This window comes from Patiria miniata, unplaced genomic scaffold, assembly GCF_015706575.1.
Source record: "Patiria miniata isolate m_02_andy unplaced genomic scaffold, ASM1570657v1 HiC_scaffold_7, whole genome shotgun sequence".
Taxonomy (NCBI): Eukaryota; Metazoa; Echinodermata; class Asteroidea; order Valvatida; family Asterinidae; genus Patiria; species Patiria miniata.
The window spans coordinates 36,346,865-36,364,281 of record NW_024037074.1 but is presented as its reverse complement, the minus strand read 5'-3'; the positions used below and the strand labels follow the sequence as shown (position 1 = coordinate 36,364,281).

The window sequence follows — 17,417 nt, the reverse complement described above, 5'->3', positions numbered from 1 at the left end:
CGAGTGAGACTTGTGCAAAATGAGATATGCTGCTATATTACTATGGATCAGCCAATCAGCATCAAGGATTCAAAATTACTCGAGTATGAATAAACTAACTTTACTCGACCTGTAATAGACCATTATCATGTTGCAGCCATTGGATTTTTTTTCCCATTCAGATCAATGTAACCAAAGCGAGGCTGGAAGGAAAAATAGTCTGGTTCCTTTTTGCACAAAAACATCATTCAGTACTGTTATTGGATACAGCGAACATGACTAAAATGGTGGTTCAGCATGATAAACGTTAGTATAATGAGCAGCCTTACATGTGAATTCTACTAAAAAGTTTACTCATAGTTTTAAACGTGAACTTTTAAACTAAACATGCTTACATTATAGGACAAGATGTAAGTGTACAAATCTGTTAAGAAAATATATACATAAAAGTAAAGGTAGTATTGTTATCCAACATTTTTATTTGTAATATACAATATAATCAAAACAAGATTTAATTTCCTGGCATCATTCACTGCTCTGTTTTGATTTCTCCACCATTTCCTCCTGTCTGTGCTTGATCTCCTGAAGGTAATTCTCGAACCACTCGTCTGTCCTCTGCATGAAACTCAGACTCTTGGGCCGGAACTTCAACTCTGCCAACTTGTCCAGTCGACTGGCCATCCGCTCAAGACCGGTGTTGAAAACCCTGGGGTTGCGAAATATATCGGCCGCCGTGTAGCCTCTCTTGAAGAGATAGTCAACTTTAGTCTCTAGGGTGTGGTCCGAAGCATGCAGAATCTTCGGCAAGCGCATGACGATGTCAAGGGATTGTTCACGAGTGAGAGACAGGCACTTCTGCACCAGAAGGAGACGTTCTGTGATGAATTCCGTGCCGATTCTCAGCACGCTCGGGCAGAAACGGATTATCTTGGCCAGGGATATGCCATCGAAGCCCAGACTGATAAGATGCGTGACCCGGTGTTCGATCTCGCCAACGGTGCGACCGAACAAGAGCGGATCGGTTCGAATCATGTACTTCAGGGATGCCTGAGGGTTACAGTTGGGGTCATGCTCCAACAGGATCCGCTGCAGGCACTCCCCGGCATACTGGACCCCGTTCTTACGCCGGTAAAACAAGCTGGGGAAGTACTTCAACAGGATTCGCATGTTCTTGTTGGTCAGACTCAAGCTCTGAATGTACTCCACGTTGGACTCTATCCGCGACAAAGGAGAGGTGAAGAATCGCGGGACCCGCTGCATGATGTTCAGTATGAGAAGTCCCTCCAACTCCAAGTCTTGCAAGTATCTGATGTGCTCTTGGATACTGGCAGTGTTCACTTTCAACAGCTCTGGTGTCTTCTTAAGTATAGCCACGACCTCCTCATCGCTCAAATTAAGATTCTGCAGGAATGTCACGTGGTTTCGAACCTTTGTCACATCTTCTAGAAGCACCATGGGTTGGCCCTCCTGGATGATGTCACAGTCCAGGCCAATCGAAGTCAGGTATTGTTTGGTTTCTACATTGGGAACTGTCACCTTCCTTCCCCTAGGTTCTTTCACTGTTGCATTGGCATCGCTGCACAGAACTCTGAACCTCAACTGGGTGTATTTCTCCAACATGCCAAATTCTCGGCCAGAACCTACTGGGATTGTGCAAGAACTTGCCGTACACCTGGAAACTGTTCTGATTCCAAGGAGAGAGCCATGAATAGCTTTCAGTATACGCTTATGACTGTGAAGACAGCGTGTCACGTCTTTCACACAGAATCGAAATACAGGTACACGGAGACTGGTAGCCAACATTTTGGTTAAAGGGGGAAGGCAGAAAATAATGCAAAAGTATGAGATACACAGTCATGACAGTCCAAAATGTACGCAACGTCACTTAACATCTCTGATGGAAGATCACTAGTGCAACCTGAAACGAAAGATATATAAAAATAATTACTTCAGGAAAGATGTTAATATTCAAACTCTTGGATAAGGGGCCCTTTGTCCAACAAAGAACAGTTCACTGTGACTGTGCGAGTGTGAAACAATGTTTTCATGAGGAATTTGTTTTTAAAATAAATGAAGAAAAATGCAGCAAGTTTTAGAAATCTGATTCTGATTGTCACAAGAAATAGAGAAATCTCCTCCAAATTGTTGGTTTAATGCTAGCCAAACCATACCAACCCCTAGGGGTATTGGTGTCATATACCCCCCCCCCCCCCCCCCCAGGTGGCCACGCCTCTCTAACACTAAGTATTATTTCTATTTGGTCCGGAAACTGGGCACCATGCACATGATGCATGTGCAACGATCTGCTCGATGTCAAATTTTGTCGCAAACCTATTTACCCACAGTTCATTCACTTGGAACAGACTATCTTACTTATTCCTGCCTCATAAGAGACACCTGGAATTTCTCAAAATTGATGATGTCAGACGTTTTTTTTTTGCTGTGCATCATTGCCTAATGATCATTTCGTAAATCCACATGCGCAACACAACTTTACCATGTTTATGTGTTTAGACTTACTTCAGTCGTTGATTGATATATTTTTCTAAAAATCAGGCGAGTTTCAGCCAAACGAAATAATTAAGATGAACCGCTCTCAGCATTCAGTGGAGTAGCATTGGTAATCGGTGCTGCTTACACCGAGAAAAATGTTTCTTGGGGGTTCAGAGGGCATTTAGAAAATAAAAGACTCAGAAGTAATTATATGATGGCTGCTGGACTGGTTCAAGTTTGTTGAAACTTCGTGCAGCGCCCTCAATCGGTGTAATTGCATTTACTCATGAAAAGTTGGGTAGCATAAAATGGCACGACAGTAGAGCGCGTGATGAATATGCATGATATGACGTCACTAGAAGCTCATGTGTAATATATCACGCACGGTACTGATAGATATACATGTACATGTAGATGCACACTGTATGTGCTGCATCCCACCGATGATATCACATTTAACAAGTCCTCTTTCTACTGTCGCGCCACCACCCTCTAGTGTCGTCCCACTTACCAATGATATCACATTTAACAAGTTCTCTTTCTACTGTCGCGCCACCACCTCTAGTGTCGTCCCACTTGATGGTCATCGGTAAGTGGGGCAACAGTAGAGGGTGGCGGCGCGACAGTAGAAAGAGGACTTGTTAAATGTGATATCATTGGTAAGTGGGACGACACTAGAGGGTGGCGGCGCGACAGTAGAAAGAGAACTTGTTAAATGTGATATCATCGGTGGGATGCATGCAGCACATACAGTGTGCATCTACATGTACATGTATATCTATCAGTACCGTGCGTGATATATTACTCATGAGCTTCTAGTGACGTCATAGTCATGCATATTCATGACGCGCTCTACTGTCGTGCCATTTTATGCTACCTGAAAGGTCATCATCGATCGATCAAACGCCGCAGAAACTGTTGTTGTTTTTAAGAAGAACGAAGGTAAAGAAGAATCCTATTGAATTATTTCTGTTTAAGTTTAACCTTTTCAACATGTTTTTCATTATATTAACAAATGATAACTCAATATGTGTCACATAAACTAAGTAGTGATGGCGTGTTTCACATAATGGGATAATGATGAAACACAAACACTGACAGTGACAGACTAGACTGTCACTGAAACTAGAAACAGCTGCAGCTAGCCGGCCTAGACCCGTGAACGTGGCGTTGTATACAACGCCAGGTAATCCTTACTTTTAGGACACCTCTATTTTGTACGAGTTCTGTTTAAAACTGACTTTTGCAGATGACTGTCCGGTACCAAAGTGACTTTTGCAGGCTAAAGAAGTCTTTTTTTCTTCAGACAAACTCATGTTAGTTATAATTTTGAAAGCACTTTCAAAGAAAATGTGACTTTCCTACCTTTTTTGCTGTTCGCCATCTTGCTTTTTACATTTATTTTCTGTTTGTCATCGTCGTCTTTAACCCCTCATAAATCAAAACCCTGCCCTCTTTCTACAAAATCAAACCTGCTGATATTCAAGAGGTGTCATTGCCAAATGTTCAAATGTGTCAATAAATATCAGAATGTCACTTTTGAGTGTCATTTAATCAGCTGTTTTGGTGAGTCTTTTAACCTTATATAGGAAAGGGGTCCTAAAAGTAAGGATTACCCAACGCCACGCTGTTGTGTAATTTCGAACCTGGTGAAATCGATCCGCCATACATAATTTCGTATGCATGTTGAGTACTCACTAGTCCGAGTAACTTGGACCCAACTTATCGCCTTTTTAACATTCGGACATGGTGTGGCGATAGTGGGGTCCAAGCTAATTGTTATATGCCGAGCAACACAATTCTGTCATTGATCCAAAAACCCAACATTGCCCAACAAAAACATCAGACATGTCAGATTTCACCCTCAAAACGGCCTCCAAATTACTAGATAGGCCACCTGAGGTACAAATAGACATCGATTATTAAGACGGTTGTACTGAAGTTTACTTACGATCCGGATGAAAAGTAAAATTTCCCGTTCAATTCTGAGAGCTCCCCTCGCGATCGAGAACATGTTAAATTTCCGACTCGTGGTAATGTTTGAACGACGTGATGTGGTCTTCATGCCCAGCGTACATTCGATGGTCCCCGTATCCCGAGTGCGATTCCGTTACCGAGCGCGATGCATCAATTATGATAATGAGTAGACTGGATCTCGTTTGTAAACACAAGTGCATTTCGAACGGTAAAAGGGAGTTGGGAACTAGCTTGAACTCGTTTCCGCCCATAAAAGCTGCCCTAGTTCCGTTCAGTTTAAACTGACTGAAAATATCCAGTCAGTTTGCTTAAATCACATACAATGACTTCCCAACAGAAAAGCAACCAAAAAAAAATTCATTATGGGATCATAGGCATCAATACATTACACATATAATCTAAAGAAAACAGTAACGATGTCAATGAACGTTCCATGTGACCCAGGTAAGTTGATGCTAATAGAGTGGTGTTATGTCATGGAAATAGGCATGGTTGCGGGGAATTTGTGTTTTTTAACACTACTTTTCTTGTTTTGTTTTGTTTTCCTGTAGCCAAGGTATTGATCGGGGACCAAAGGGAACGTTTTGGGTGCGATGCTTGATGGGATGGCCATGGCATCCAAGCTTGAGATCAACCTGCAGAGATTGTTGACGAGATGTGAGACGATGGCTGGAGAGCAGGACCACGGAGACTGGCGATTGGAGAAGGTGAGAGGCTAGAGGTCAATGGTCGGAGGTTGGAGGTTGTCAAGTCTTAATTGAGATGGCCTGTCACCTCAGGTCAAACAGAGTACTTAAGTAGTGTAGAGACTAGATGTGAAGTAGTGAGAGATAGACCCTATTGGATTTCAAATTGAACTAGAGGTTGTAGGAACAACCACATGGTGTTGGGCCATGGATAATCTCAAACTTTGCCACACACATCAACTCAAAATGCATGTTTAAATCCATGTTTGACTTTTTCAACATGCCGCCAGAGGGCGCTCTAACATTTGATGACGTCACCTGTAAAATGTTTGTACAGTACTGCCTAGGCAGACACTCACATCGTTGAAAGCTCAAGGCCCAACACCTAATTATCTCTGGATAAGCCCCATAAATGTGTCTCAAATACCGTACTTCCTTTGCATTGTGAGCCACACAATGACGCATGCTACTATTACTTATTGTTTTCTAAAGTTGAAATCTAGACTGGTTTTTTTCACTCGATGTTTGCTATGGAAGATATTAACATGGTTAAAAATCAGGGAAAACCAAAAAGGTCAAGGGTGTATAACCCATGACCTTGAGAAAAATCTGAAGTCATTTATGACAAACTCTCAACATTTCCCCTGCAATAACAGGATAACTAGACATCTAAAGGTGTAGAATCTAATCTTTTTCCTGGTTTCTAATACTAACAATTTTTTAGGTTGCATAGTGAATATCAAAGTGAAAAACCAGTCTACCTTTCAAACTCCGGAAACAAGTATTCAGGAAATTCAGCACACATCACTGTGTGGCTCTTCAAATATGGAGGAAGTCAAGTATTGGAGACACAAATATGGGGCTACCCTATGATCAACTAAATAGCTCACTTTTGTGCTGCCAACTGTTGGAATCTTTCTGAATTTGACTTTTTTTCATTGAAGTTTGTTGGTGCACTTCAAGAAAAACTTGCTGAGCTCAAAAGATCAACAAGGTGAGTTTCCTTCTTTTTTTCAAGAAAACTAAACAAAATGAGCTATTTTTTCAAAACAATTATAACTAAGACCTTACACAACAACATACATTGACCTTTTTTCCCACAACTTGGTGTTTTTTTTGTGTATTTCAGCTTGCCCAGCCAAGAAGCACTTACCGAATATACCAAGAAGATTGAGTTTTTAAAGGGCCTCATCCAAACAGAGAAACTGGTAAATTTCTTAATATTTCAGCACTAAAATTGTGTTTGATAATTTCCTTCATTACGAACTTATCAATTAGCATTTTTTTAAAGAGAAAACAAGATTGGAACAAAAGTTGATAATCATTTGCAGAGTTTACTGGACACGCATCTCCTGCCCCTTAACAATATCGATTCAAAGCTGGTTAAATTTCGTTAAACACTTGTGAACCAAATAAGAGGGAAAAAGGGAATACATGTGTGCAGAATCAAGGAGGAAGTAAAACAAAATTATTCAGGGTCTCTGCAAGTTTGCAAGATCATAGCTCCACATGTTTTTCTTCAGGAAATGTAGTCCTTCATACATTCCTTTCCCACAGACCTCGGCGAGCGACAAGGCCATGGCCAATCAGCTCCTAGCTCCGGCCCACTCCACAACCAGCGTCTCATCCGAGCCCAAGTCACACGCCAAGGTTCTGCCGACGTCTACCAAAGACCTCCATCTGCAGGCCACGTCCAGATATGTGAACGAGATGAGGCGAGAGCTTTTAGGGGTATGGAGAGTTGACAGTTTAACCCATCTGTTTCTGTACTGTCCCTGAGTGCCCAGCCTGTTACTCCTTGCACTGCCCCAAACCACCCCAGCACTGTGGGTTATGAGTTCACTCCAAGGAGTAAATAAAATGTACCACGGTGGAATACAAGGACTTAAGTTTAGGACTCGGACTTCCTGTGAACGTTTGTGATGGAAATATTTCTTTCTGAAGGAGCCCTCGGTTTTGTGGAATGCAGATTGGGTTTGTTTTTCCACTTAAGAGATAGAACGTTTACATAGTTCACGTTTATCAATCCTGCAAAATCAAATATATGATTATTTATGTTTCAAATATTTTATTTTATTTTCTTATCTTTGTCTAGACTGACGATTTACAAGAGAATGGATTGAGACACAGAAGGTACAGTCTGACATCCTTTTCAAGTTATTAGGCCAGACACAGAAAAATACCTCGGTCTCTGGTCAGCGCATGCGTCGATTTTAATCATGCGCGTCAATCCTTTTTTTTTCTTCAAATTAACACGGAAGCTACAACAGCGCCCTCTATTGCCGCACCTCCTCAAATTGTTGTACCAAGGAGCACCAAGGAAAGGGGAAATTGCACCAAGGCGAATGATAAAGGGCACCAAGGCAAATTATGGAGGACACCAATGTATAATGAGGACACAAAAAAGCAAAATAGTACCCACCTTGTCTGTACAATTCAAGCTTGAAAAAAAAAAACCAACAACAACAAAAATGCGTCGCCGCATCAATTCCGGAACTTCGGTTTGACCAGAGACCAATTATTTTTTTTTTTTTTTTGCCTTACTGTTAAAACCTTTTGGGAATGGCATTCAGCTTGGGAAGCAAACTCCAAAGAGTTTTCAATGAACATATGTTAATTTTATTATGTAAACAAAATGAATAAATAATCTGTAAAATTGGCAATTTTATTGGAGCTGCTAAGACAAGTAAACTAAGATGTTAAGCAAGAATGAACTGAGAACCATTCAGAGGCATTAAATATTATGGTTTTATATCAGGCTTCCAGTGGTAAAAATAAATCAGTGTATTGTATGCTTTCGTGAAAAGTACCTGAATGACTTCAACATTATGTCAGTAAAACTACCAGGATGAGGACAATATTATTTTTGATATTGTCATCCGAGCATTTTAACAAATTTGGCCGGTTCCCATTCAATCAAGAGCATAGAATACTCACGGTTGTTAACCAGGGAACAGAGCTGTAGTGGTCGTGCGCGCACACGCATTCGTTAGTAAGTTTGATCAACGAAATTGGCTGCTTCGAGCGGCGCTAGATTCACTTCGGTTTCTGAGAAGAATTTGAAGAAATGTTAAAGAATACAGGTGCCAAAGATACTTGGAAGCAACCAAGGTGACACTAGTAAATATTCTGTGAGTATATCTGCCCGAGAAGAAGATACTGACGGATTTTGAGACGCCGGAAAAGCTTTCGCTAGCGGGTATTTTGTTGAAGTTAACGTTAAAGAACTGAGGAAGCGTTTGGCGATTTTTACAAGACAGCGACATGAAATTTATTTATTTCGGATCAAGTCAGTCTGATATAAATAATAATAATAATATTGGATGGCTTTTTGTTCGGGGAATACAAGAAAATATTGCCCTCGCTAGGACAATATTGCACTTGTCTTCGACTTGTGCAATATTGTTTTACCTCATGCAATATATTCTTGTATCCACCTCAAAGCCATGAAATACTTTTTTAATTACCTGACAGTTGGGCTGGTAACCTCTTTTGGTGAGCAAATATATTCCGTACTTTGGCTGTGGTCTTTTACCCATTGGTCCCAGTACTATTGCAAACTGCCTCGGCACTGTATGGGTTTATGGATTCATCAGGGAATGAATACAATGTAATACAATGTAATACAATGTAATACAATGTAATACAATACAATATAGGTCAGGTGCTAAATGGGTTAAGAACATCTTGATTGTTTTCCGTCTACCCAGATTACATGATCTTGACGACAAGGCATCGTCAGATGACTTGGATGCGGTGTTGCAGCATCATCACAACATGCAGGAGAAACTGGCCGAGGAGATGCTGTCACTGACAAGGAGTCTCAAACATAACACCGTAGTGGCTAGCAACATCATCCAGGATGATAATAGGGTATGTCTGTGTTGCATAGAAAATAATGTCGGTGAAGGATCTAAACTCGAGCGATGTTCTATCATTGATAGTTGTTCATACTGTGATGTCAGATTTGAACCAGCAAACCCTAGCAAGCTTGGAGTCAATTTGTTAAGACATTTACACTAGTAAGCAGGAGGTTGTGGGTTCGAGTCCGACTGCTCGAGTTGGCATCACTCCACTGAATGTAAGGTTCTTTTATAACCCTAATCATTGATTAGGGTTATAAAATGCTCAATTCAACAAGATTCTACATAATTCAAATGAACTTTTGAGGGTTAGGGCAAATAGTATTTTTGTGAAACAAACAAATGCAGCTATTCTTCTCTTTGTTCTTGACTAGTTTTCATCTGAGTTTGGATCATCAATTTTTCCTGCAGTTGTTACTAATCCAAACATTTCTGTGCTATCTGCATAGAGCTACATTAAATTACAAGAGTGCTGATTCGCTGTTCAAAGTGAGGCCCGCTGGGCGCATCCATTTTTGTGGACAAACCTATGAAACACTCGAAATGTAGTACAGATTTAGTATGGCTATTTGCATATCTTGGTTTTTATTCTGCACCGGTGTGTTATCGAAGCCGATACGCCCAAAACTGCAACGCACAACCAGTATATGAACATTTCAAAAAAACACAAATAATGCATTGCAGATGATTTTTGTCGTCATACTCATGGAAAATACGCTTACATTGTTCGCATATGTTTTATTTGTGCATTGCATTTAGAGGACATTATTTGAACTTCATTTTATCTTATTTCAGTATGTTCTACACACATGAATTCAAAATGCCTGCGCTCAGGACAGCTTCAAAGGATCTCCATGGGGAAATGAGGAACTAGCACTCTAGTCATTTAATATAGCTCTATGACTATCTGTGAATTGACCCCTGGCCTCCAGGAAAGTTCCTGGGGCAGCAAAAGTTAGTCTCATGACAGATCACAAGTTAAGCACAAGTCTCTTCACAAGTCAAAAGATCTGTCGCAGATTATCATGGCAGTCCACAAGTAACAAGGATAAATGACGACAAAGGAATGTCTTTATTACAGGTCATTAATTTGAATACCTTGTGACTTGACTTGGGACTGGAAGACTTGTGATTGATTGGAATAAAATACAACCCTAGCAAAAGTTTACCAATTGTTTTAGGCCCCCCCCCAAAAAAAATATTCGGTCTCCGGTCAGACCAAAGTTCCGGAATTGACGCGGCCACGCGGCTTTTTTTTTTTTTTCAAGCTTGGATTGTACAGACAAGGTGGGGTACTATTTTGCTTTTTTGGTGTCCTCATGTACATTGGTGTCCTCCATAATTTGCCTTGGTGCTTTCGATCATTTGCATTGGTGCAATTTCCCATTCCTTGGTGCTCTTTGGTAAAAAAAAATTGAGAAGGTGCGGAAATAGAGGGCGCTGTTCGAGCTACTGCGGAACATTTTGGAAAATAAAAGATCGATGCGCATGATTATAATCGACGCGCGCGCTGACCAGAGACCGACTTATTTTTTTTTTTGGCCTTACCTCGGTCGTTTTTTTTCTACAGAGGCTTGGAGAGACCATCCACTTAGCCGACAGTAACTACAGCAAGTTGAAGGTTGAGAGTGAACGCTTGCAGCAGCACACCCAGCGGGCATGCAACTGGTGGCTTTGGGGCTCCTTATTCTGTGTCAGTATCATATTCCTCTGGATGATTATCTTTATAAGGTTCTTCCCGAAACTGAGGTAACACATCTAACTATTAACTTGTTAGGAAGGGGGTGGGGGAGGGGAGGGGGAGGGGTACACATGCATACGATGTGAACTGTGGTTAGGGAATTTGTGTTGCATTCAATGCATGCCATCTTTCAACTGGGTGGAGACATTCACTGCCTGAGTCACTACTATTTGTGCGTCAGTGAAAATTGTGATTCAGAAAAAAAACCACATTGATGGATCACTATGGAAAAAAGATGAGGCAGCCATACATGTGTTCTTTCAAGGCCAATACAAATATGACTCCTGCTTCCGGTTACCCAACTGATTTTATTTTTAAGGCCCAACCTTCAAAGTTTTATCGGCAAGTTAAAAAAAAAATCAGGGAAAAATGCAATCATGTTGTCTTTTCTGTATGTACAAAGCGCTTCTCAACAACCTTTTCATGTCAAAAATGCTAATAACATCTCTGCTATCAATATTTGTTCATTTGCTTACTTAAAATCGCTATTATTTGTAAGGAAAACTCCGTTGTTTTTTTCACCGATGCGATCAGCAAGTTCCCTTCGCGGTGGTGAAAGCACATGCGTCATGCAAGCAGCAATGGTAGACTGGTTCCCGCCACGCACTATAACAATAATAGTCATAATCATGATGGAAGGACCGGGAACAGTCTATGGATTACGTAATGTAATCGGTCAAATGTGACATGGCAACCAAACAAATGGAGAAAGCAGATTTCTGGGAGTTAATTCGCAGATATTGATCTTCTTTTTTTCCCCGTGTACATGTATATTCCGTTGTCACGTATTTATTTCAAGGTCTTACCGTTCATACTTCCAACCGACCCTATTTTTGAAAGGCATCTAATCGGAAGCAGAAGTATTTATATTCTTTGGTCTAAGCATGATGTCATTTAGCATATTTCATACGGATGTACATGAATACAACAGCTTTAGATTGGGTGTTCATTCATGAAAGTTGCATCCATTTTGTGCAGTGGTGTATCAGGGGATGATAATTTGTCCCAAGTTAACTATAAAAAAAAAGGTTAGAAATGTTCAAAGGTTGCAGGAAATCTTACTTTTTGGCACATTAAAATGAAAACTAAAGTAATAGTGTGATTGCTTGTGAAATTTGCCAAAATCATGCTGGAAACCATTTTTTTAAAGCAAATTTATAGAAAAACAACTTCCACAAACTAATTCAAGAGCGCCCTCTGTTGGTCATTGTTGAGCAAAATATTGGTCAGAAACACATTGAATGCACTAATCAGTGACATATCAAAAACTTATGATCACAATTTATACTTGGTAGGTGGTTTGGGGAATTATGTGGATGTTTATTGCATATTTGTTTAGAATTTGGTGTTTTTTTCTCTCTCAATTTTACTTTGATTTTTAGCCTAAAGCTATTTCTAAATTTTTCAGTATTAGGAATCAATAATATTTTCTTTGTAATGAAATGATGCAGAGAATGAATTAAGCTTGCCAAACTGTGAAGGAATGCCTTGATGTGGTCCAGGTTTGAAAAACCATAACCTCCCAAGATGTTTATCGTAGAAAAATTATAATTATTTAAATACATTCATGAATTTGAATCCAATTACTAAGAATTCAGACAAAGTTTCAAATTTTCAAGTTTAGCATTTCAAGTGATGTAATTTTGGGTAATGTTTTCCTACTATGAAAAAAGAGGAGTTTTCTTTGCTCTAAATTTACTATGGGTTATGTATTGACATGGTAAATATGTTATTATGCTGTTGACAATTGGCCAGTGTATCAAAATGACTAAATAAAAATTATTCCAATCTTGGAACCCTTTTCATTGTTCATGTTGTTGCAATGAAGCCATCCACAAATACGTCCCAGTTGAAGACTCGGAGAGTTTGGGCGATTTACAATGCAGTGCGCCACCAAGAGTTTGCCATGGAGAGTCCATTTTTCAAGTTTACGGTCGACAAAACATGACCCATTTGAACGAGTGTCAGTAGATAACTTAGTTAGTTATAGATGGGGGCACAGCGTTCTGCCGCCTTACAGAAAAACACCATATTGATAAAAAGAAAAGAACAGGGCAAACATATACTCGAATAATACGCTTACGAAACTAATGGCCGGAAAAACTAAACAATTTCAAAATGTCCTGCGCTGTGAATTTGTTGACCATCTCCCACAATGCACTGGAAAAATGAACTCGCCATAGCAAACACTTAGTGGCGCACTGCATTTTGAATCGCCCAAATTGGATAAGAATTACTCTAAAATATTAACAAGCGCTGTTCACTGAAATGGTATGCAATATATAGATTCCCATGACAAATTTTAATATTGTAAATACGTATCGAAATTATTCATAGAAATTAGAAAATATGAAGCATGTCCCCCCAAAAAACATGTAATTGTAATCAAGAGAACAACATACATCAAAAACCTTCATAAAAAATTAACAGTTTAAGATTTTTCTAATCCACTTGTACATTTCTACAAGACTGTTTCCCCCCCCCCCCCCAAATCTCAAATTCCACCCTCTGTCATCACCTCCGTTAAACGCACCGTATCCTACAATCTCTCTGTTCACCCCTGTCCCCCTTCCAGCTATATTTCCGGCTAGGATTTTTTTTCTTAACTGCAAATCTTGCCAAGGCTGTGCTGCATTTGTGAGAATAATGTGGCCGGTGTTTACACACGTTATATGAGCTGTGACAGACTCAATCTTTCAAGAGACTCGAGAAAATAGGTGTCAACCTAGATCTGCCACATTGACACATCTAAGATGCACCAATGATTTCACTTGAATGTGTAGTTATGAATATGATATAGATTGAGAATCATTCGGCCACCCACCAAATCAATTCAACTATAACTGCTGCATCGTACCCTGTGTGCTACTGTTAATTTCCTAATTTTTTTTCCCCATCAAAATTCAGATTCCCACAAAATATTTTTTTTGTAGAAATGTGTGGAGAAATAAAGTAGTGGGTTTAATATTGAATTTTAAAAAATGATTAAAAAAACTTGACTAAATTTCTATACATTGGGCATGCAGCTTTTCCTCGGATCAGCTAATTTCCTTGTTTTCACTTCACGCTTATACCATTAGAAAGTGAAAAACACTGTATAAAGTCTTGTAAAAGTTGCAATTTCCTCCTTTTTTACTTCCCAGTTGCATGCCTGATACATCCAAGGTCTCTGAAACAAAAGGCATTATTTTTTTACACAAAAAAATCAACTTGCAATTTGCACATAAACTCCTCCCCCCTAAAATAAATATTTTAAAAAATTGTCTTCTTGTTACATTGTGCAAAATATATATATCGTTTGGCAAAGTCTACAAAGTACAAAGTCTACAATAAGTACATGTACCTGTAGACATTGCCAAACGGTATATTTTGCACAATGTAACAAGAAGGCAATTTTTGTAAACTTTTTTTTTAAGGGGGGGGGGAGGAGTTTGCCAGTCAAGAAGAAAGAGCGAACTGCATAGAGACAGAAGAAATATTATATTACTGTTATAAATTAGAAGAAATTGGTATGCAGAATTCTGTAAGGATTTCCACAGTTATGCAGTGGGAGGAAAACACTGGAGTGCTATGCACAATATTATCCCTTGATTTTGCCCCCAAAAATTCAAATAATTCTTTCTCTCCTCTGAGCTTAGTGTTGGGAAACATTTGCTAACTACTGAGCAAGAATATCCAAATCTCCCTCTTGTTTTTCTACAATTGGACCCATTAAAAAATGCCTTTGGTCATCTTTCACCACCTCATTCATCAAACAGCACATGATATACTCTCAAAAGTCTCAAGTCTCTCTTTCTCTGTCTGAATTGGCTGTTTACGATACAGCCTACTTCCTATTCTTGGTAGAGGGGCCACCCCAGGCTTCCAAAGGCCACTGCACTGTAATTTGAAGGGGAAAATATGGCAGTGGTCTTGATGTTTTGGAATTTGCTTCCTTTTTCTGCCTTCTTTTATTGAATTCAAGTTATGATTCAATATTGGTGTTTGGTTTTTTTAGGTATTAAATGATTTTGATATTGCTTGAAAAGGTTGTGAACACACTTCTGTGAAAATTTTGACAATTCAAAGAAATCAACATTGATTGTCACTTGGACATTTACTTCAAAAACTACATCCTCTATTTGACTTTTTTTTTAAAAATTATAATCCTGTACCAACTCATAAAAAAACAGTTTTAGTGTTTGAACGATCCAACGATCAGATTTCACTTGATACATTTTCACATTTCTTCTACTGTCGCGATGCATTAAAATTGAAATTTCTGGATAATGCTGTTGAAATTTATTAATCTGCCTTTGTAAGTGTATGGTGTATGGCTTCCACTTTTACTCAGACATTTTTAAATGAGCCATCAGGTTGCAAGTTGACAACTTGGAAAATATTGGGAAAACAAGTGTTGTATTGAATAATGCACTGACAGGCACCATATGAACTCGATCATAGCATCCTGTGATATACGCAAGTCTTGCTCCCAACCTCCATCTTTTTGATGTTTCAGTGAATGATGGGCGCGTCACCCAAATATACATCTATACGCCTGACCCCTGTGCCACAAACACAACCGTTATTGAGGAGTTGTTTTATTTCAGGAGATATTTCAACTGGTTTTCGTTTGTCAGAAACTGTTTATCTTCTCTAGGTGCCTGGGGTCTGTCAAATCCTACTGCCATGGAGGAGCAGAATTCTTGCTGTAAACTGTCAGAACACTTTGAATTCTGTTTTTTATTACTGTTTGGACTGGAGTGGACAGGTTTTGTACACAAGTGTGCAGGGTGTTCTATTGTAGAAGGGCCATCAGTCTTTTTATTTCCCAGTGTGGTAAGATTTATGTTGAGTTGGTGAAGGTTGCCGGATGCTTGTCAGAAGTGTGGTGTGAGGATCTGTGTCGGGCAAATTGTGATTTGTGGCTGTGTTGTAAAGTCCATCACAAGTCCAGTCGCAAGTAAAATCATAAGTCAAATCACAAGTCCGGAAACAAGTAAACAACACGTTTAAAAATCTGGGCTCAAGTAGCAGGGCATGCCTAAGTTCATTTCAATAGCGTCTGACTTGACTAGGGACTGTATTACTTGTGATATAGGCTTGTGCTGGGCTTGTGAAGACTTGTGATGACTTGTGATGACTTGTGATGGACTGATGATGAGCTTTTGATGGACTGGTGATGAGCTTTTGAGGACTTGTGATGAGCTTTTCAGGACTTGTGATTGACTTGTATGGGCCTGTGAGGACTTGTGATAGGCTTGGGAGGACTTGTGATGGGCTTGTGAGAATTTGTGATTAACTTGTGAGGACTTGTGATAGGCTTGGGAGGACTTGTGATGGGCTTGGAGGACTTGTGATAGGCTTGGAGGACTTGTGATAGGCTTGGTGGGACTTGTGACAGGCTTGGGAGGACCTGTGAAGGGCTTGTGAGGACTTGTGATGGGCTTGTGAGGACTTGTGATGGGCTTGTGAGGACTTGTGATGGGCTTGTGAGGACTTGTGATGGGCTTGTGATGGGGCTTTGATGGACTTGTAGGTACTTGTGATGGACTCAACTACACCTTTGATATGAGGCTTATTTGAATGGTGGAGAACACAAAACCGAGAAAGCTTTTGGATGTGAGACTAACTCGGAAAACAGCAAGTTGATTTGAGAATTTGAGAGAAACATTGTCTATCACTATCTTGAAGACTGTCGGAGCATTCTGAACTCAAAGTCCAGCTTTTAATTTTTTTTCTCGAATCAAAATATGGTTCTTGAAGTTGAGGCTTGAGTGCTGGATAGAACTCATAACATAACAACCAATTAAACTTGTCTACAAATGAACAGCTGTTGTGATTGGCTGACATAACTCCACCTGTTTTCCACAGCATAGGGACCTTGCAGCTTCCCATGTAAACTGAACCAACAGGTCCCCAACCCATGAATAACCGATTTGTTTTAAAGACATACAGTGTAACACCTTGAGAAATGCTTGACGTGAGACACCTGGTTTTTACAGACCAAGGCATAAAAATTTGAAAGTCCTAGGCGACAGGAGTTTGTTTTGTCCATGACATTTATTACATGATTAACTCGGTCCAAAGTCTATATTCGGGACTAGGGGGCATTTGTCAGAAGTAATGTGCGGGGAAAACGGTGTGGTTACATGTTTAGTGTTTACCTATGTGGGTCATGAAAAGCCATGTTGTGTTGAAGTTCTGCTGTAACAGTGACACATATAAGACATGGAGTTGGGTTGGGAGACCGTAAACATGTTGACATGGTTGACAGTATTGAAATCTTGGCACATGAATTGGCTTTCGCCACAGCGGCCAAAGCCAAAGCCAAAAAGCAAAGCTGAAGTTTGACAAATGGCAGTACATTCCTGCAGCCTGGTTTTATCATTGCCAAATCAGTTCATCTAAATTTGCAGGCTGCAGTTTCCTGGTACCCACCATTGACCTAACATATCAAAGGTGCTGGGGACCACTTAATCTCTCTCACAGTGTTTTGTGAAGGAACAACAAAGCATTGTGGGTAGTTCACTACCATGATCAAAGCATTTACATTGCAAGGGTATACATCTTGTGCATGTGAAATACAGAATACCATTCACTTTACGCTGAAATAACTGTTCCGTTTTACCTAAAAAATCCCAGGTACAGTGATTCACCCCAGGCCATTGGTTACACAAAATCTATCAGATGGAAGTT

At 39.9% G+C, this 17,417-nt stretch overlaps 2 protein-coding genes across 3 annotated transcripts; one reads left to right on the top strand and one right to left on the bottom strand.

Annotated features, from left to right (window-relative positions):
- Nucleotides 1-494: 494 nt before the first annotated feature.
- LOC119744253 lies at nt 495-2,704 on the bottom strand. 2 transcript variants are annotated; one of them, XM_038220104.1, is made up of 2 exons: nt 2,500-2,704; nt 495-1,897 (listed from the first exon to the last, which is right to left on the bottom strand). In XM_038220104.1, the coding sequence occupies exon 2, from the start codon at nt 1,780-1,782 to the stop codon at nt 505-507; it is 1,278 nt and encodes a 425-aa protein (XP_038076032.1). In that variant the 5' UTR covers nt 1,783-1,897; nt 2,500-2,704; the 3' UTR covers nt 495-504. The 2 variants fall into 2 exon arrangements, with proteins under 2 accessions (XP_038076032.1, XP_038076031.1); XM_038220103.1 differs by lacking the exon at nt 2,500-2,704 and adding an exon at nt 2,353-2,493.
- A 651-nt stretch (nt 2,705-3,355) lies between these two features.
- LOC119744252 (vesicle transport protein USE1-like) lies at nt 3,356-12,112 on the top strand. Its single transcript, XM_038220102.1, has 8 exons — nt 3,356-3,414; nt 5,001-5,156; nt 6,080-6,129; nt 6,265-6,343; nt 6,693-6,866; nt 7,231-7,268; nt 8,846-9,008; nt 10,569-12,112. Exons 2-8 carry the CDS (start codon nt 5,043-5,045, stop codon nt 10,749-10,751), a joined length of 801 nt encoding a protein of 266 aa, XP_038076030.1. The 5' UTR covers nt 3,356-3,414; nt 5,001-5,042; the 3' UTR covers nt 10,752-12,112.
- The last annotated feature ends 5,305 nt before the right edge of the window (nt 12,113-17,417 follow it).

Coding starts and splice junctions, on each gene's coding strand:
- LOC119744253 (XM_038220104.1), bottom strand. CDS start 1,782: ATGTTGGCTACCAGTCTCCGTGTACCTGTATTTCGATTCTGTGTGAAA.
- LOC119744252 (XM_038220102.1), top strand. CDS start 5,043: ATGCTTGATGGGATGGCCATGGCATCCAAGCTTGAGATCAACCTGCAG. Junction 6,344..6,692: donor TCATCCAAACAGAGAAACTG/GTAAATTTCTTA, acceptor CCTTTCCCACAG/ACCTCGGCGAGCGACAAGGC. Junction 6,867..7,230: donor TGAGGCGAGAGCTTTTAGGG/GTATGGAGAGTT, acceptor ATCTTTGTCTAG/ACTGACGATTTACAAGAGAA.